Source organism: Hylobates moloch, unplaced genomic scaffold (assembly GCF_009828535.3).
Source record: "Hylobates moloch isolate HMO894 unplaced genomic scaffold, HMol_V3 SCAFFOLD_18, whole genome shotgun sequence".
NCBI classification, from domain to species: Eukaryota; Metazoa; Chordata; class Mammalia; order Primates; family Hylobatidae; genus Hylobates; species Hylobates moloch.
Window position 1 is genome coordinate 16,118,153 of NW_026652293.1, and position 21,701 is coordinate 16,139,853.

At 33.6% G+C, this 21,701-nt stretch overlaps 1 protein-coding gene and 1 pseudogene across 4 annotated transcripts in view; one reads left to right on the plus strand and one right to left on the minus strand.

Moving 5' to 3' along the window:
* DENND1B (DENN domain containing 1B) overlaps window positions 1–21,701 on the plus strand; it is a 269,661-nt gene that overhangs the window by 42,213 nt on the left and 205,747 nt on the right. For all 4 annotated transcript variants that reach the window (XM_058430627.1, XM_058430629.1, XM_058430628.1 and 1 more), the window contains exon 3: window positions 21,540–21,583. In XM_058430627.1, the coding sequence (XP_058286610.1) occupies window positions 21,540–21,583 (44 nt within the window). The remainder of the gene's footprint in view (window positions 1–21,539; window positions 21,584–21,701) is intronic.
* On the minus strand, window positions 2,058–2,554 carry LOC116457686 (large ribosomal subunit protein eL24-like; annotated as a pseudogene).

Consider the following 21,701-nt stretch of genomic DNA (forward strand, 5'->3'; position numbering starts at 1 on the left):
CTAAGTAATGCTTTATTTCCTCAAGGTGATTGGAAAATACAGTTCTACCAGACTAAAGGGAGATGTGTAACTCAACAGGCAGACATAGCTTTACTTGTTTTTCTTTTTTGAAGCAGAATTCTAAGTATTTATTTTTAAATTCACCAATTTTTACATAATTAGAATCTTGAGGCTTCCCTACCTATAGTAAATTAGATCTTGGATACCTATGTGAATGTTTTTCTTGTCTAGCTAAGAAAAGGCCTAAAAATGAATAAGAATCATTGCCGCATTCTCACCGTAATGATTAAGTAGGAGAATCTCCTATAATGCTTAGTAGATAGAGGCAAACAAGTCTAATAGAGTGCAAAAATCTCCTTGTTTTCAGGGGCCTGTGGAGTTTTGTCATACCTCCAAGATGGAATGTTTAATGTTGCTAGACAGATGTCTACAAGTGTTTAGAAAGAGCTGCTATTCAGTGTTTGTCAGTATGTGTTTTAGAGCTATAGATGATTTATTGAGAAGTCAGGATCCTGGGACATACTTTGATTATTTTAAGGATGGAGATGGGAGTGTAATCTACATTTTGGAAAAAGTTTCCCAGGTGATTGTTATGCATCTGAAAGTTTGAAGCCATTGTCTAAAGGAATAGGGCTATGGTGGTGCTTAGATCCAACCACTTCAACATAGGGCAGATGATTTTCCCACTATTCTGTTGGAGATGTTGCTGTCAGGTTTATTGGTATGCTGCCTTATAGCTGATTGTAGGAAAGGAGCAGTGTCTCTGATATGCCCTATGTGTGCAATTGGAAGAACTGGGATAGAGTTAGGAATGGATGAGGGCTTATCAAAGATGAAGTATGATTTAGACTCAGAATGGGCTTTTTTATGTGCAATTAGGCAGTCTTCAGTGATTTTCAAGAGACAGCAACAGTTTTGATGTCTTGCATAAATGCTAGTATTGAGAAATCTCATTTATGAAGTAGAGACATTCAAAAGAATAGATGCTTGGGTGTGTACTCAGCAGTCGCAAATAGAGAGGAAGCTGTTTTCAGAATGAGTGGTATAACAAAAATATGGATAGCAGTCTAAGAGAAAGGCAAGCAAGATCAGTAGAGCCCTGGGGCTAATGAATAGCCATTCCAGTACAACGGGAATGCAGTATGGGCATTTGTAAAGAAAGGTTATAGTAACACATTTATCACAGATTATCTCAGGGATGATTTTTATGACATATGTAGAATTTATTATTTTAATTTAAAACACAAGAGGCTGTGCATTGTGGCTCACACCTCTAATCCTAGTGCTTTGTGAGGCCAAGGTGTGAGGATTGCTTCAGGCCAGGAGTTCAAGACTAGTTTGGACAACATAGTGAGACCCTGTCTGTACAAATTATTATTTTTTTTAATTAGCTGGGTGTGGTGGCACACGCCTGTAGTCTTAGCTATTTGGGAGGCTGAGGCAGCCTCAACTGAGGCTGCAGTAAGCTATGATTGTGCCTCTGTACTCCAACCTGGGCAAGAGAGCAAGATCCTGCCTTGATAGATACAGAGACAGACAGACAGTTAGAAAGAAAGAATTGGGTGAACCGCCGGGCACGGTGGCTCACCTTGTAATCCCAGCACTTTGGGAGGCCGAGGCGGGCGGATCACGAGGTCAGCAGATCGAGACCACGGTGAAACCACGTCTCTACTAAAAATACAAACAAAAATTAGCCGGGTGTGGTGGCGGGCGCCTGTAGTCCCAGCTACTCAGAGAGGCTGAGGCAGGAGAATGGTGGGAACCCGGGAGGCGGACCTTGCATTGAGCCGAGATCGCGCCACTGCACTCCAGCCTGGGAGACAGAGCAAGACTCCGTCTCAAAAAAAAAAAAAAAAAAAAAAAAAAAGAATTGGGCAAACCATTTAATCCTAATTCTCAAAATGAGTAGATCTTATGTTCTCTCTGACTCAAAATTTTTGCTATTCAAATTCAATAAAAGTTGGAATCTGCAGCTTAAAATTGAGCTTGAAATCAAAAGAGTGGGTTGTTTTGCAGTATTCCAACCTATATTTTCTTTTTTTTTTAAAGTCCAATATTTATTTAAAAATCGAATCTGCCAGCTTAGCGTTTTCCACCAACTGGAGAACTGAAACTTTCACAGGCTTCACAATCACTTGCTTAGGTGCTGCCTTTGTAGGTGCCTTAACAGCAGCCATTGCAGTGTTTTTAGATACTTGCTTAGCCCTTTTTTGCTTCCTTAGCAGCCCTGATACCTTGTTCTCATTGAGCCTTTCTAACTTCAGGTTTCTGATTCCTCTTGGCCATTATATCAGCAAGAGAGGCACCAGTAATAGCGGCTCCCTGCAATTTGACTGCTCGGCAGGTTCTTTTGAATTTCTTCCAATTGTTCCTTTTTGTGCTTCTTTCTGTAGAGGACAGTCCAGTTTATCTGCCAAGGAGTCCCCTTGGAAAAGTACGCTGATTCGCATTTTGCATTAAGAAACTGGAAAACTTTCCTGTCGGTCCCGGCGTAGCGCCTCCCGTGCCCAGGGTAGACCTTGTACCTGCTGAAACCGCATAGCTCGACCTTCATGGCGGCAGCTCCACGGGAGGAGAAAAGATGGCCCCAACCTATATTTTCGAATAATACCCTTTAAAATTCATGAAAGTCTAAGAACGCTTTGTAAATGGAATGTTTCATAGTTCACACTAAAGTGAACATAAACTGTTAAGCAAAACTTTAGATCACTTCTTCTAACAAAGGAAATGTACCCGAGAACCCATGAGAAGTAGCTTCGGAGTATTTTTTTTTTTTTTAACAGTGAATACTCTGAGGTCTTGGACTTTTAAATTTTATTTAGTTTAATTGCCAAAAGCCAAGGTGGAGCTGTGTAGCATTCTGAGGAAATAAAACCACTTGAAGCAGAGGTATTTTGCAGAACATATAGTAGAATAAAGCCATTCTGCCTCCAATATTTGGGTGGATGTATTTGGTACCGTAATCATTTTACAGATTGTTAATTCATTGATATAAAAAATACTCAATGGTAGGCATGTTGGACCCATTTAATATTGGTTTTTGTACCATTCTGTTAACTTTTGTATTATTCATATATAATATAGATTTAACCAAATCTATTTTCTTATAATTGCATAATTATTGTTTTATGAAATGTTCTTTTAAATTTTGTTAAAGTTTTGTCCATTTTTTCTACAGAAGTAGGAATGAAATATTTAACATTTTCTGCCAGTTCTCACTTATTCACTGTGTTCCAGAGTCTTCAATTTAAATATTTTTGTTTGCCAGGCTTAGATTTTCATGTGTCTTTTAAAAGAGTAGGAACATACTCCTCCATGCCAGACATCTGCTATGTATAAGCATTGATTTTTTTCCCCCTTAAGAATAAATGTATTTCTTTTGTTAAGTTTGTTGTAGGTTTAAAAAAAAAACACATTTATGTTTCTCCTAAAATTTGAGAAATCAATTTATATTCCTGTATGGAGTATGTAACAAATAATGTATTCTTTAATTCAGAATTGTGTATACAGTAGTTACACCCTTATCTTTCATTAGTTGCTGTCCATTTGTAGGGTTTTGAACTATTCTGATTATTCTGCAAAGTTGATTTTTTAAATTACTAATGTAACGTATTGCAGTCAATTTTGAAAGAAGGAAAAAGATTTTTCTTTTTATACCAATAACACAAAACATCTATTTTTGTGCATTCCTTTTTAGATTTCAATATGAGCTTATTAAATGTGGTTGTAATCATATATAGTTTTCACTTAATAATTTTCAATATTGGTTGTTGCTATTGGTTTAAATTACAAAATATTTCATAAACTGCAGCAGTCCCCAAAGCCCCTTGTAAATATTCATGAACTCAACCACAACTTAATATACTTGAGAGAATCATCTTTTACTGCCATCATATGACCGAATTTAAATTTATCTAATGTGTTTAACTTTTTACAGGTTAAAAAATTTACAAATAGTTTTTATAAGAATGGTTTGGTTTATAGTTTTTGTAAGAATGGTTTGGTTTATATACTCTATTTTCATTTCTAGGTTTTAATCGGTTTTCTACTTTTTAGTTTACTGTTTCTCTTTTGTTCAATATTTTAAAACATTCAGGAATATGAAAAGATATGACAGTTTTATTTTGACTTCTGCATTTTGATTGGGTCCTTCAGTGAAAAATACAGTAGCAGAATTTCTAATGATAAATATTTAATGTAAATACCGCAAATAAAATATAATTTCTTGTAATTTTTTTGAATGTATCTTTTAGTTGCACAGATTTTTAAATGCAAGAGATTAGAATGTCATAAATAAGCCTATGTATTATTTTAAGAGCACGTATAGGGAAGGGGTTGTATGTTGGTAAAATACATTTACTGACCCATGTGTGAATTGGTGACCAGGATTGTTAAAGCATTGAGTTCTAAAAGTTTTTCTCTTATCTTTATGTTCAACAATAGAAAGTTTTACCGTATGGTCAAATAACATCTTCATCAGGTTCTCAACAGGATACCTTAGTTAATTTTCAGCTGAGTGCTTGACAGGATTTTCTCTTTGGCTAGCTGGTTGGATGAGAGTCTAGACACTGAGAGGCCAGGCTTTCGTGGGGCCTCACAATATCATTATTGTGCATGTTGAGTAGGAGCAGCTTCCTCTGATGTAGGGGCTCCATGCCCAAACAACGAAGACAAAGACAGAGCTTTTGTTCTCGAAGAGAAGAGCTAATCCGACTGCTGCACACTGTGAAAAACCTTTTATGAGAGAGGAAAAAAAACTTTCCTGGAAGGTGAAGGGTTAGCAGTTTAACCTCTGACCGTAAAATAAGCTGGTAAGGGGGAAAAAGTGTTGGGTAAGGTAGAAGAATAACAGGAGAAACTTTCATCAAGGTCTGTATGCTGTGTTTATAAAAACAGGTTAAGCAAATAACTGTCAGGGGTGGATACTTGAGTTCTAATGATACATGCATATTTCCAATTTTTTTTTGTTTATTCTTTGACATAGGTGTTTAAACTTCTTAATTTGAAGAGTGTATATTGCAGACCACACTATAAATGCAGGAAACAGTAGATGTCTAGTATTTACTTTTTTTTCCTAAGAAGCTCCATTATAGACTTCTGTTAAGTTCTGAATATTTATTTTCTTGTGTGAGTACAAAATCTTGATCCTTTTTCTTCATTGTTTTTTCCCCCAACTTCCTTGCTTAATATGATCACGTTTGTCTATAGAAATAAAGAAGTAGGACACTGCATATCTGCGGTACATAATTAAGACTCTCTCCACTTTGGTATTTGGCATTTTGATACCTATTCTGTTGATACCTAGGTCTGGTGGGCAGTGTTATTATACAACTCCTTGGAGGAGATGGTTGCAATCTTGGTGTACAAAGAATCCGGAGACTCTGTCTGGTCTTATATTGGCATTATCAATACTGGGAATGTAGTTACAGTCCATTTAAAGGTGATGGAAGTTAAGTTGCTAATAACTGTGTCATCTGTCTGCTTTTATTTACCAACCTGGACTAATTCCTTCTCCTTCTCTTGTTAGTCACATATCAATCTTGAGCAATAATTAAGGTTTTATGCACTTGGGCTTCTTGCTTGGATGTATTAATGTATGTAACTTATTCCTGAGAATAACTATACATATGGGGAAGCAGCAGCTTATATTGTATTATTTGAGTCATATTCTAAGGATCAGTGTGCCATGGTGTCTTTTAACTAACTTAATGTTTCTTCTGTTATTCAGATTCCCTTTGGTAACAATACACATTCCTTCCTGTAGTTACCCAGTTTCACTTTTACCATGACAGAAAATGAGAAAAGGAGATAGAGAAGGTGAGAGAGAGGAGAGATTGTGCTGGCGATTGAGTGACAATGAGGTAAGGGCGAAGAGATAAGTATAGAAAATAGAAGTTGAGAGTGAGCTGAAAGAAAGAAAAACACGTGAAACACATATGTGGATCAGTTAGGAATGGGTGGTGAGCTGTTGTGCAGCACTCTTAAGTTTTGAACTAATAATTAGTTGACCATAAATGTAAAAATTTCATAAGGAATTACTCTTTAAGACACAAGTATAGAAGGATGACATTACAAAACAAGTGACCAGACTTGGGAAGTTCCTGGGTGAGAGGAGGTAAATTTATATGAAGAGAAAGAGCCAGTAATAACCTATCATTTTGCTTAATGCATTATCTCTGTTCACTATGGTCAAATTTCTGCATCAGTATCTCAGCATTTTTTCCATCTTGCCTTACAACAATGAATTAAAGTGATAGTGAATAGTGATAGTGAATGCATATAATGATATAGTGAATATATATAATCTCCACTCATCCTATCAATATCTCTCAAGGTGGGTACTGCTATTATCACTACTTTACAGTGGAGAAAAGTGAGGCACAGAGTGCTGTGTAGCTTGAGAAAGACATGTATGGCATGTCCTATATATCCTAAAGGCATTTAACCTTGAAATCTCCCCTTTGTCTTTTCTACCTGTAAAAAGGGAATATATTTGTGTAATAAATAAATAATTATACCTTGACTTTTTCTCAGGTTTTAAAGAAAATCTTAATTAGAAAACAAGTTTTATACCATACATAAAAACATTATTTTAATCTATTTTTAAAATTCTTTGTGATATACCTTTGGTTCTCAAAGTGTAGTCTGGGGGCCTGTGGCGGTTCCCTGGAGTACTGCAGGAGTTCTGTGAGGTCAGAACTTTTTTCGTAGTAGTGAGACGTTATTAGCCTTTTTCACTCCCGTTTCTCACAAGTGTGTGGTAGGTTTTTGCATAGGCTTCAGGATGTGATGAAGTTATAACTCTGATGATTAATGAAGTGTGTACTTGGAAATTTTTGTGCTTTACTAATTTTTAAGTTTTGATTTTTAATACATAAATGTCATTTACTCACCTAAACAAAAGTTATTTGACGACCTCAGTGATATTTAAGAGAATAAATCAGTCCTGAGACCAAAAAGCTTGAGAGGTATTGTGCTGTACATTACGGGGGCTAACTAAAAACATGTCAGCGGCAGATGCCCAAGGATAATTTGTATAATTCCTATTTATTTATTCTATGTGATTACTATTTAATTGCCTATTTCTTTCTTGAAGTATGGGGCCTTCTTAATTAGTAATGGCTTTACTCTGCTGATTTGCTTGTTATCTTTAGTGAAAATATGTAGTGAAAATAAGGGCAGATCACTTCACTCTCTTTGGTGTTAACAGTTACTTGATTTATTATATTACCTTTAAATCGGAATTGATCAGGTTTATGTTAGAGTAAGCTAGCTATTTCTTAAAATAAGCACATTAAAATAAGCAAATTAAGTTTATGACATTTACTGTGAAAAATTGGTATGATAGAGAATAATTTTATTTGCATTATATATATCCATTAAATGGAAGGAATGGAAAATATACTCAATAAGAAACTGAAAAAGCTACCTTTGTAAAGTATACATTAAAATTTGAAACATGATTCTTGCTTTCAGGAGCTTTGTTTAAATGAGGAGACACAAATAAGATGGTTAGGTAGCAATGGTTATTGTCTGGAAGTGGGATAGTCTGTGTGGTTGTAGTGTTTTGAGAAGGTCTCATAGCATAGATCAGGAATAATGCATTGATTTTTGAGAGACAGAGAAAAGTGAACATAGGATTTCAGAAGGGGGTGCAGCATGTGTTGGAGTATAAGTAAATCCTTGGAATTGGGAATAAATTTTATTTATGTGAAAGGACACTGGGATTGAGTAGAAAATTTGCATTGGAGTTGGTGGGAAATACATTTAGATAGGTAGGATGGAATTGGGTAGGAAGTGCAGAATTTTGCAACACTGGTTTTAATATATGGAGTTATTATGTTAAAATTTGAAAGTTCTATATGAGGCATTAAATATTAACACAGTTTGATGAGTTGGGTTTTGTTAAGCAGTAGTGAGCCACTGAATATTTTTCTGTGAAGGGAGGAATAATAAAAACTCTTAAGATTAATTTAGTGACAGTGAGTTGAGAAGAGCTGAGTGGCAAGAAGACTAATTAGGCAATAAGAATTTAGAGTAAGATGAATATGGAAGAGGAGGGATGGATGACAGCTACATTTTGAAGAAATACCTAGCGTGGTTAGGCAGCTGATTAGACGTAGAGGATGAAGGCATGTGAAGGCTGATTCTGAAACTTTTAGCATTGGTGTCTGGGTTCCATAGGTAGAGTGAGAGGGATGTGGTTCAGTGTTGGACACTAGTCAAGGGGATGGTGTAATCATGTCATTGGGAAAATTGAATTTGAGATACAGAATTTTTGCTTCATTTATGCTTATGAATATCTATAAAAACACTTAGTTTTAGATATCACATTATATATTATTTCTTGTTTTTAGCCCGGTTTAAAACAATACTTGAAACTTGAAAAATGGCAGAAGGTTTTTAAAAGGCTTGAGAAAAATTTCTTTACAGAAAGATTTGTGGCAGTAGTTTTCAACCAGAACAGCACATAAGAATCACCTGGGGAGTTTTTAAACAATTGTAGATGTGTCTAGAATGGTATTGGGTGGGGTGAAGGGTCACTTTTTAAAAATTTAAATGATCTTTCTTAGATAATCTAATGAACAGAAAGGGTTGAGAACCACTGTGTAAATATATAGGAAATAATTCTGAACAATGGGAAATAGAATTTCAGTAAAAGTTTTTGAATTTGTTTTAAATTATATGTGGGGGTGATACCATTTTTTTTTTTTTTCACAGCTCTACAATGAGAGAGAAAATAAATTATCTTCTGAGAGAATTAGTTGGACATTGGGAAGAACTTTCACCTATTTATTTGACACTTTAGGAGGGAAGCTGGGAGATTTGGAGCAGTCCCTGTATACGTGTAGAATATAAAAGGATGTGCCTTTTTTTAGCGGAACATAAAGGAGCCTGCCATGTAGGGAGAGGAAACAAGGTCTCTTGTGACCCTTCTTACCTCTGATCTATGATATATGGCAATTTTGTGTAATATCACATGACAAATTATCCTTGTGAACTTGTGTTTGCTCTTGAATTCTACTTAGTAGAGTCCAGTCTAATTGGCCTCAAAATCAGATCACTGTTTTCTATTTGAAATACATAGCATTTTTAATGTAATTCCCAGTAACTTGATAATTATATGTTTTCTTTCTTTCTTTCTTTTTTTTTTTTTTTTTGAGAAGGAGTCTCGCTCTGTCTCCCAGGCTGGAGTGCAGTGGTGTGATCTCAGCTCACTGCAAGCTCTGCCTCCGGGGTTCATGCCGTTCTCCCGCCTCAGCCTCCCAAGTAGCTGGGACTACAGGTGTCTGCCACCACGCCTGGCTAATTTTTTGTATTTTTAGTAGAGATGGGGTTTCACCGTGTTAGCCAGGATGGTCTCAATCTCCTGACCTCATGATCCACCCGCCTCAGCCTCCCAAAGTGCTGGGATTACAGGCATGAGCCACCGCGCCCAGCACTAATTATATGTTTTAAGAAAAATGGGTGAAAATTACTGCAGGACTTAATTATTAGTAAGCGTGTTCAGACTAATAGTTTTCTGCCCCTTCAAAGAAATGATTATTTTTGCCAATATCATAGTGTTGTACTTACCAGTCATAATATTGACCTCAAAGGTTAATGATATTTACCCATTACTAGTTTAAGGAAATTCTGGATACCATCAGGGAAGATTTTAGCAATAAAACAACATATTTAATTAGAAACAGAATAAAATATTCACATTTCTACTTTCATTTGCTTTTCATTCTACATCAACAGAGATCTGTGAACTGAAATGTAATAGCTATGTTGTGTTCATTTTATTATTATAGTTTTACATTAACAAGTTTCTTAGTTTTTATTATGAACATTTGAAAAGTGTTCCCCGCAAGTCCTTAGGTTTCTCTAACATGAAGGTGTAGATGACATCACATCACACTGATATTTAGATTCAGTTTTTTTCCAGCTTGATAACCTTTGTCTGAGTACATTCTGGGTCTCGATCCCATTTTGAGGTATTCATTCTCTTTTAGTATTTCTGTGGCCCTCCAGGGGTATCTCATAAGTACTGAGGAATTGCTTGTCTACCTCAACTACTATGCTTCATGCCTTTGCTCTTAATGTCTCACTGCGATTATTTCCATGTCACTGATGCAATCATTTGTCTAGGCCTTGTTTTAGTGCTTCACCTAGGATTATGCTTCTGACACTGGTGGGTGCTCACAGTGATATTCACCCTCATCTTAGCCCACTGTTTGAAGTATATCCTATTTCATTATTGCTGCACTTGGCTCCTGGACTGCCATTCATGATGATGTTCCTAGTAACAGGTCTTTGTAGTTTTAATGTCATATGATCCTTCACAGCCTGGGTTGCGTTTCTGCAAAGTGAGTAGGGAGGGCTTATCATCATCTGTGCTGAAGTTCTGCAGGTCTAGAACTCATTTAGTTGTATAAAACACTATTCTTTCCTGTCCAGAGTATTTACATCCAGCAAGATCACTGGGTCCAGGTCAGATTCATAAAACACCCACTATAATCTACTGGGAGAGTTTCCATTGGACTCTTGGACCCTTATTGCCCTTGCCATGAATTCTGTCTCAGAAGGGTAGATCATCTTGTAAATTTTATGTTATCTGCTTCCTTCCCTGATATTTTACCACAAATTGTCTATATATATGTATATGTGTGTGTGTATATATATATGTGTGTATCTATATATCTATATATCTGAGTCATTCATATATATATATATATATATATATATATGAATGATATAAGTTCTTTTCCTAAGAGGTTCATTTTAAATATTATCTGTAGCGTCATAACTGGGTTCATTATTTTATTACCTTTCAGTTTATACTCAACACAGAAGCCAGGGTAATCCTGTTAAAATATGTCAGAGCATGTCTCCTCTCTATTCAAATGCTGCTGTGGCTCCCTTTCCCAGAGTGTAAGCAGGTTCCTTTTTATCACTCTTAAGGCCCTTTGTGTTCTGCTTGTTCCCCCTTAACTCTGACCTCACTTTGTCTCATTATTTTCATTTATCACTCTTTTAGATTTTTTTCATGTGAACAAATATAACTTTTTTTTTCAAGGCTATAGTCTTTTTCAGGGTTGTGTAGTGTTTCATAGAATAATAATAGTATAATCATTTTCATATTGATGGACATATAGGTTATCTTTCAAAACTTTGCTAATTGTAAACAGTGCTTCAGTAAACGTTTTGTATATATGTTTGCATAAAAGAAATATATAATTTCTTGCATTTTATAAAAAAGGAGAATTTTTCTGTTACAATTTCTTTAGCTGCTTCTTTAGAAAGGGTCTATTCTTGGTAAATCTTTTGGTTTTGTCTTTCTGAAAATATATTTATTTTCCCTACATTCCTGTTTGCACAGTTCTTAAGTTTTTGAGTATATTATTCCACTGTCTTCTGGCTTCCATTGCTGCTATTGAGAAGTCTGCTGTCAGTGTAATAATGTATGTAGTTTTCTACTTACCTTTTTTCTCTCTAGGATGCTTTAAAAGGTATCCATATCTTTTTATACTTTGGAATTTCATTGTGATGTCTCTAGTCATGTCTTTCTTGAGATCTTGCTTGGGTTTGTTGTCATTTCCAAATCTAAAGATTGTCTTTTATCAGTTTTGGAAAATCAGCCTTTATTTCTTCTAATATTATTTTCTTCCCTCCTCCATTATACACACTCTGGTGTCTTTGGTCTGATCTTTTAGAAATTTAAATAGATTTATTTTATTCTGGTCTCTATTTTTCTTAACCTTTTTTATTTTTCTCATTTATTTTTTCTCTTTATGGCTCAGTCTGTTTAATATCATTTGTTTCTGACTTAGTTCACTATTTCTGTCTTCAGTTTTATAAGATGTGCTATTCTATTCATTGAGCTTTTAATTTCATAGGTTATATTTTTATATTTTTAAAAGTTCTAGTTTTCAAAATTTGCTAGTTCATGTTTTATTATTTTATTGTATAACATTTTAAATATCCTTATAATATATGCAGTTTCAGGTAATTTTAATATCTGAAGCCTGTGTGGGAGGAACAAAAAAAATTAGTATCTTAATTCCATTCTTTGTGTCTGATGGTTGTAATCACAGGTGTGTAGGTTTTCTGTAGTAATTTTGAATACACATTTATGTTAGGCAAGACCTGAGTTGAGTGTTTCTTCTTCAAGAGGGCATTTGTACTTTCCTTTTGTCGTGTGCCTGAGGTGCCATCTCTTTGGACAGGATCCATTCCTAGGCTTTGTAGATACAAAGATAAATAAGAGTTATTGCATTTACAGTAAGTTTCTTAGTGACTTTATTATATTTGTTGGAATCTTAAATTTATTCTACATTTACTTTTATTCTAACTTGAAAGTATCCTGAAAGAAAGGTCATGCATGGTTTAATTTGGTTCTTTGATGTTTTGTTTTAATGTATTTTTCATTTTAAAATTAATTTTGAAATATTTTTAGCAGTTATTCTTAATGTAGCTTATACATGTTTTTATGTTAGTGAACTTTAAGTCATTTTTGTAGTTAGTATGATTCTGTTCATGAATTTTAGCTTATTCCCAAATCATTGAAACTGTGTCTATTATATCCAGGAGTATTAGAAGTCTACTGTACTTCAGACCATCTTTATATCAAACAAGAAAGCTTTGAAGCATTTGCACATCTACCCAAAATTACTTTTTGGTGTAATAAGAACATGATTTTAAATGTCATGAATAAAACGAAGCTGTTTTATGAGCAGTTCAGTTAATTTTACATTCTGAAGTTTCACATTAAGACTGTTTCTTGAAAATGTTTTACTTCAAAGAGTTAAGTATAATGAGTGTTGTGAATAAAAAATACATGTCTTCTTTTTATTTAACCATATACTTGCTTTTTTATAATTATAAAAATTATAAAGAATTATAACAAACAACAGTCTCATGCTAACTTAAAGCATGGCCTCTTACCTTCTTTCCTCCTTAAAGGAATCGTAATAAAAGCTATTGCTTTAGGATATGATCTTAAGGCAACTTTAAGATCTTAGCTGACTCAAAGGTATATTAGGTTCTGTATGACAGATCGTCTTTCTACAAGCAACCTATTAACTTTTTTTCCCTGTGTTCTTACAAAAACATTTGTGTTGGGTTTTAATGATTAGTATCTGAAAAATGTCAAAACATTGATTCTCAGTTGTTAAGTTCCTTGTCATAGATTAATCAAGATTGAACATCTGTGGTACAGCATTTCTTTCCCTTTTTGATTGTTGGTTTTTTTTTAAAACTCTCATGAAGGGCCCTTGGGACAGATGGCCCCTCACTGTTGATGGTTCGATTACCATGATCACCCACAGCTTCAGAGGAGTGCGAAGAAAAGAAATTGCTTTCTTTGTCAAGGTGTTTTCAATTCAATTCTCACCCATTAGCCCTGTTTGGTTAAGTTTGGAATTACTCTATCAGGTGATTGATGAGGGTTTTCATTTTATTATAATAGGTCTTGTTTAAAAGGAATGGATGTAGCAAAATGATATATCTAACATGCTATGAGTTATATTTTCTTAAGGTTCTTTGAAGTTCCATTTTCATTACCTTAGTTAGAATTTGCTAATATTTGCTCAAAAAAGAGCTTCCTTATTTTAATTTGTGATGCTGATTTTACATCTTTCTAGAAATATTTAGAAAGGTTAGAATTATCCATTATCCAAATTGTTTTTTAAGGTTTGAGTTTCAAAAACACCAAAATTATTTTAAAATGCTAGTTTGATTTTCCAGGATGGCTTATTCGAATGAGGATAATCACAATGGATCATTACATTAAATTTTATTTCCACCATTGCTTATGTGCATTCTTAGAATGGTGAACTAATGGACATATTTTCAAAATTGCTTACTTTTAATTTTAAATGTATGTGTTATGTAAAACAACAAATAGAAGTGTGATCTCTATTTTTGCAAGTGAGTATAAAGTAAAAGATCTTGCAATAATGTTTTCATTTCTGTGAGGTTTTTGTATGTGTGAATCAAACTTACATGATTAAATGAAGAATTATTTTAATTTCAGATTGAGAAGGTATTGATTCGAGTATTATTAGTAATTAATCTCTTTTTCTAGGTTTCTTCACATACAAATTTCCAAGTATTGTTCAAAGGAAGTCTGTAAGATTTAGGCCATTGTTTTACAAAATACAAATATTTGGCTTGGTGAGAATGTCTTCCTATAGATAACTAAGAAACTTTTAGACTTGTGGATGTTCTTTAAATTACTGTCTAATGAATGAACAGTAAAATCAAAGATCAACCAAGTATAGCAAATTGCAGCAGCATATTTTAGAAAGGATGTTATATAAGAAGCAAGGATACCTGAATCCTAGTCTTGGCTTCAATAGTTACTAGCTCTAGACACAGGATACAGTATAACTTTGGGTGATTAAAAAAAAAAGAATATTTAATTTCCTTTCTCATTCAGAAAATACAAAGTTTCTATCCATATATAATGAACCCTTTCCTGAAATACCAAATAAGTAAATAAAAGAGGCCTTATTATTATTATTATATTTTGCATTCACGGATATTCTTTCTGTTGTTCATATTGGAACTAATTGCTTAAATTCATGAAAGAAAGCATTGTAAGACAGCACAGCAAGAAAAATTTTCTCACATATCTGAGTTGGAAAAGTACAAAAGGACATCTATCTTGTTTAGGTATGGACTACCAATATGTATGTATACAGCATACAGCATATAAATTTAGAGGGAATAATAGGCAGTATATCTTGTGTACACATAACTATAGTCCTCCATAATTGTTCCTTAAATCATATGGTTCCAGTGTCACAAAACACTCAATTTTGAAATAAAATTCTTTTCATTGGGATATGGAAATAGAATTATAGTATCAGTAGTATTTGGGTTTTAAAACATTTTGGTGGTATTTTTCTTGCTAAAATTATTTTCTGCTGTAAGTGGCATAGTTGATGTTTCTTTATAGCCCTATGAAGATATATTTGTTGTCATATCAAGTATATATGTAATAAAGGAAAATATAAATTATTTATTGTCATATTTTAAGGAATATTTATATTTTTTATAAATGTATAAACATGTCATGCATACTAGTTCTTCACTCTAGAATGTTCTCCCCTGCCCACTTTAGGGCCCAGGTTATCCTTTGCTTGTCTAACTTGTGTCAATTTATGTCCTTTCCTTTTGAAGGAAATATTAAATTTCTTAACATGTGACACATAATGCTAATCATTGTGAGAGATACATAGTCCATGCTGTCAGTTCTCAAAGTGTGGTCCTGAGACCAGTAGCATCAGTATCACCTGAGAGCTTTTTAGAAATGCAGTTTCTTGGCTGGGCGCGGTGGCTCAAGCCTGTAATCCCAGCAGTTTGGGAGGCCGAGGCAGGCGGATCACCAGGTCAGGAGATCGAGACCATCCTGGCTAACATGGTGAAACCCGTCTCTACTAAAAATAAAAAAAAAATTAGCTGGGTGTGGTGGTGGGCGCCTGGCTGAGGCAGGAGATTGGTGTAAACCGGAGGTGGACTTGCATGACAAGATTGTCCACTGCACTCACCTGGAAGATGAGACATGTCTCAAAAAAAAAAAAAAAAAAAAAAAAAAAAAAAAAAAATTATTTCCAGGCCCACCTCAGAATTTTGTGTGGACCCACAATTTTTGTTTAATATTTTGTTGACTTGAGAATACTGAATTAGACCTTAAAAATCTAAAAGAAAATTATCACTATAGTACAAACATCTGCTTATATATGTTTTATCAAGATTAGATGTAGTCTGAATTTAAGACTTTCCAACAATGAATTTGTTTTTATTTTTACTGTTGCTTATAGTCCTAAGGTTTATAATACAATCCATCATACTATTCTTTTTTGAGTGGATCAGTGAAGCTTTTTATTACTACTTTGTCAAAATGAGTGATATCTTTCTATCATGCAGTAAATCTGTGTTTTGCTGGAGTCTGTGCCAAGGAAAAATGGCAAAAGTGTTGATCTTCTGGATCTCTGGCTTCACCAAAGTCATTTGTGGCCCTAAATGATTGAGTGAATTATTTCTTTAAACCCCTTTTTTTTTTCAATCAGGCTGAATATAAAATTATGGTAAGTCTGAGTGTGTCGGCTCGCACCTGTAATCGTAGCACTTTGGGAGGCTGAGGCAGTACGATCACCTGAGCCCACGAGTTCAAGACCAGCCTGGGCAACATAGCAAGACCTCATCTTTACAAACAAACAAAAAAATTAGTTGGGCATGGTGGTGCATGTCTATAGTCCCAGCTAATTGGGAGACTGAGATGGAAGGGATTGCTTGAGGCCAAGAGAGTGAGGCTGCAGTGAGCCATGCTCATGCCACTGTACTCTACCCTGGGTGACAGAGTGAGACCCTGTCTCAAAAAAAATTACAATAATTAATGAGTTTGAAAATTATTTTGGCAGATGTAATAAAATACAATTTTAACCATAATTATTAAATTACATGCTTATCAAACTTTTTCAAAAATAGCACATGTCAAAAAAGGTATTTATATAGTACAGTTGGATAAATAGACGAGACTCTTTTAAGATCAACCTAGAGAGTCTGAGGGAGAAAGAGACAAGGAAATCGATTTGCTATTTTTCAAAACCTACTTCTGATCATACACAGAAAGCATTGTGTTATTCATAAGTAGAAGACCCAGACTTCACCTATGTGATTTCATAATTCTGCATATACTTCCATTTATTTATGTCATCTTATTTCTGAATCCTACGGTCTTCAGTTATATGTTGTAGACCTTTAACTGAAACTATGCTGTTTTAAAATACATTTGTATGATTTGGTATAACATATAATATTAATGGACTTTTCAGAAGATATGACCTCCTTTTTATTAGCTTTAGATACGTAATTCAGGTCTGCAGCCACTCTTTTAGATTATCTTCCCATCCACCTGACTAACAGAAACCTCACCCCGTCAGAATCCACCAATTGAGAGAAATCCCACTTTGCTGCCATTAAATGCCATGTTGGATATCTACCTATATTGAGAACTCTGCCTGAAACGGTCATTTCATACCTCCGCCTTAAAGCTCCAACAGCTTTTTTTTGTGTGTTTTAGCAGAAAGCTTAGCTTTAGAGAACTACCTACTACATAGAAAAATATTAGCAGTTTTTTTCACAAAACTCGTATTTTTGCACTACAAATTTACTTGGCTTTATGTCTTTCCTCTTCTCTTTTTCCTATAAAATGGAAAACATATTTCAGCTTCTGTCTTAGGCTCCTCTCACTGTCTTGGTCTGAATTCCAACTATCCTGTCTTCTCAGGGATCTTGTATTCCTTCTTTGCTGGCTCTCTGCTAGCTCATTAATTCCCATAGCCTTTTAAACATGTTCAAGTCTGTACCAGTCAAAAGAAAAAAACAAATATCTCTAGCTTAATCTTTCTGTCTACCTTTACTTTCCTCTACTTTGTGTATCCTTTCTTAAGTAAATTGCCTCTGTACATACTGCCTCTCTTTCCTCATACTCACTCATTCCATAATCTTAAATCGGCCACCTCCTTCCTACCCTTTCACTGAGGCTCGTCTTACTGTGGTGTTATGTCTTTTAATATAGTTGCCATTGTTCATTCATCATCTCTCAATGTGTTGCAGCATTTGTTTGAGGATTTCTTTTAGATATACCCTCTTCTCTTGACTTTCATAACAACACACACTCTAGCTGCATTCTCCCTTTCTGGTTGTTCTTTCTCACTTGATTTATACTACTGTCTGCTTCAGTGGCTTCCCTTGCCAATCCAGCTTTATCTCTAGACATTTTCTCCCTCTTAGTCTACATTCTAGATATGTTAGATGGTTTTTCAGTTTCTAAAAGGTATTCTGCTTTCTTTTAACCTTCAAGATGTCATGCATGTTGGTTCTTCACTCTAGAATGTTCTCCCCTGCCCACTTTATGGCCCAGATTATCCTTTGCTTGTCTAACTTGTGTCAATTTATGTCCTTTCCTTTTGAAGTCCTCTAGTGACTCTCTAAATTAGATTTCCTTATTATGTGCTCCTGCAGTACTCCTTCTTCTAGTATCATAAAAATGCATTGTTTTATTACATTATATGTTTAGATGCTCCTCTTTTCTGTAAGTGGTAGACCCTGTTTTGTTTAGTTCACCATTATATGTCCACAGGTGAAAGAATAAAAATCATACATTACCAAAAAATCACACATTTTCTTTAATGATTTTTGCTCATTTATATTCAGAAAACATCATTGCTTCATTAGGAACATTTTTTTTTTTTTTTACATTTTTAAGCCAATGAATTTTCAAGTTGAGTTCAAATGTTCCTACAGGATACCTCACTTAAAAGAATATTTTGTACAAAAACGAAATTGCCCTTTGACATTTCTCTCTGTGAATGTTGTAGGGCATTGTAACGCAGGGACTTTTCCTCTTTCTTTAGCACTGCATAGATTTTTGAATGAAATAAATTGAACTTAAGTTAAATGGGCCACAAAAATGTGTGAATTATGGAAATTATTTAAAACATGTGCTCTTCACATCTCAATAAAGAAAGCTGTAACCTCGGACATTACCTAGCTACATGAGTAAATCACACTCCTCATTGTTTTGACCTCAATTTCTTCATACATATTCTTCTACAGTGTGGGTATATCAGGCGCTGAAACCCATAATCAAGAAAAATACGAATATTATATGTTATACTTTTCCAAAAGTATGTAGTCTCTGAACTGAGATTTTACAAATGCATAAATTTGAAGATACTGTATATTTAATCATCTTTGAATTCCACAGAATTAAGTAAATATTATCCTTTTGTGCAAATTGGAGATCTTTTACTGCATACTCTTTTTGTAGTATAGTAGAATCACACTGGTGTTCTAAGTTAATTTAATTTTGTTTTCAGTTAAGGGCCAGGAAATGTGAAATATTTGATTGGGAAAGAAAATATTACTGACTTTATCTTACTTTACATTTTAAAAAAGGCTGAATAGTGAATTTGGAATCCTTATGTTGATGATGCGCAAATCATACTTTAAATATTCATCTTCTAAAGTTACTGATTTAATAAAAATTTGTATTTTTTTCTTACTATGCTGTAACATTATCTCTCATTAAACTAAGAGATTAAATATATTTATTTCAAAATTAAGTATTCTTCCTTTTATATTTATTTGGTTTCTAGAATGTTGGCAGTAAAGTTTTTTTCTTTAATTAAGATATGGAGTCTCCTTTGATTTACTGGTAGACATTGGAAAAAAGAGAAACACAGTGTATATCAGTCATAACTGGCAACGATGATTCCCACCAGCAGTTCTCATCCTTTCACCCATAAAATCAGCATAAAATTGACCTAACATTGCCAGATCAGATTGAGTATCTGGAAAGTAATCCTCAGGGAACAGAAAATTCAGTCTTTGTGCATAAAGTTGTTGAATCGGATTATTTTTTTCAGAGCCCTTTTGTTTCTTCCTTTGCAGTACTTCTGAAAAGTTGCTACAAAGATGTGTCAGATGTGGTCTAAATCTAATCACATAGGCAGTAACTAAGTTAATCCATTTCAAAATATGGATGCACATGATTATAATAATTTTTTGCGTGCTGAAGGGTAAAATTCATTTAATGAAAAGAGCTGGGATATTTTCTGCTTTGTGCTTAAACCAATAGATGCAGTTTTCATGTACTTATTTGTTCTCTCTCCGAAAAAACAGAGTATACAGAAAAAAAATGGTAGTGAGGAAAAGTCAGGCAGCAAAACATATTTAGGTAAATGCTACAAACAGCAAGGGCAAACTGTAAGCTATTCAATAACATAAATATCCTTATTTAAGACATAATTGTAAGAAAGTTGTCACAAACATCTTCTCAAATAGTAATTACAAAGTTGAGGTTACTTAAAAGGGATATTTTAAATATTCACATTGAAACCCTGTAATTTCATTATTCACGAGAAAGAACTGTTCTGTATTTCTGCATGAGGATTTGTTTATGTAGCCATTAGTAACTGTATTATTTTCATTTAATATTTTATGAAAATTCTGTCATATGCCTTTGTTTTATGAGATTCAAATTTTAGCAGCTACCGTTTTGGTAAAACTGCCATATAAATATATGTCTATTTTTTAAATTGGGAATATAATTATCCACAAGACATTTACGTTTGAGTGTTTTTATTTGATGTGTAATGCATTCCACATTCATTTTAGAAATGTATACATTTTGTTTTACATGAGGATATAATCATTTAATATTACCTTCATAAGTTTGTAATGTATTATTCTTATATAAGATGTTTTAAATTATTGATTTTTATTATTTATATGGAAACTTTTTAGTCCTTAATAAATAAAAAGTTTAATTGTCGAAAGCTTACTTTTTTCTTTTTAATTTAAAATACCTGAAAAAAATTCTGTGGAACTTAAGTATAAACACAAGAGGAGCCAGCTCATGCTAAAAATGTTGCTAGACATTTATTGAGTTTTAGAATTAAAAGTTTTGAAATATATATATATCCTTAGGTTGTGTTTTTAAGAAAATGGCATGAAATATTGGAAATAATGGAATCAAGCTAGAAGTTTTCACTGATTGGTACATGAAGTGTTATCTTTGATCCATAAGTCCTTTTACTTGGCATGGAGTTCAAACCCTGTCATATGGGTGGTACTTGTTACTCACATAAGTCTTATCTTGGGCTTTCAAGTTGTTTTTGTTTGCCCAGAAGAAATAATCCATTATACACTATCCCTTTAAAACACATTTGAAGTATTCAGAAGTTTATTTTTGACAGAATTAAACAATAAGTATATGGCTAAAATATTTATTAGTGCTTACTAAACTAAGATCTTAGCATTTTAGTGTGCTAAGTAGAATAGAAATACTGTGAGAAACAAAGAAAATGAAAAACCAGTGTGAATATTTATAAAACAATATTGATTTATATATATTAATTACTAGATAAAACATGTTAGAAAAATTTCTGTGAAATGCCCTGCAAATATCAATTGTATTTTAAATGAACTGCCTTATATCTACTTAGCAACTTATCTGTTACTGCAAATATGAGATTTAAAAACTGATATAAGGCAAATATTACAGTTTTTGTAAATCTTAATTGGAATTTTAAATGGATATTTACGGTGTATTTTGGTCTAGTCTCTGAGGGCTATATTTTATTACATACTTGATACATTTATATTTTTCTTTTCAAAGTAATACCAGTATTTTAAAAGTGTAGTTAAAATAGAAAATTCAGAGTTTAAAATCGTAAAATCTAAGGTATGTAAATAAAAAGTGAGTTGCTAAAAGAAATACAGTAATGATTTTTAATAACCTGACCAAGTTATTAATATCATTTATTTCTATTTTGAAGGTCATTAAATTTCTTAAAAAATCAAAATATTTAAATTATAGAAAGGAAAAGAAGTGAATGTCATCAACTATAAATGTTTAAAGAAAAATTTAAATGTTGTAATTAAAGTAGCTTTGACAATTTTAAGAGTGCTTAACCAAGACTGTTCCTTTAAATGTGTTCTTTTGCTGCTGTTTAATTATACATGTCAATTATTTACAGATCCTGTGGTATTGTGGAAATTCCCAGAGGACTTTGGAGACCAGGTTGGTACCACATAATTTTTTTAAAAATTTAAAGTTGAAGTATTATGATAGTTGCTACTATTACTGCTGCTGTTGCTAGTATAACTACTAGTGAACATGGATTGCTAAAATTATTTTC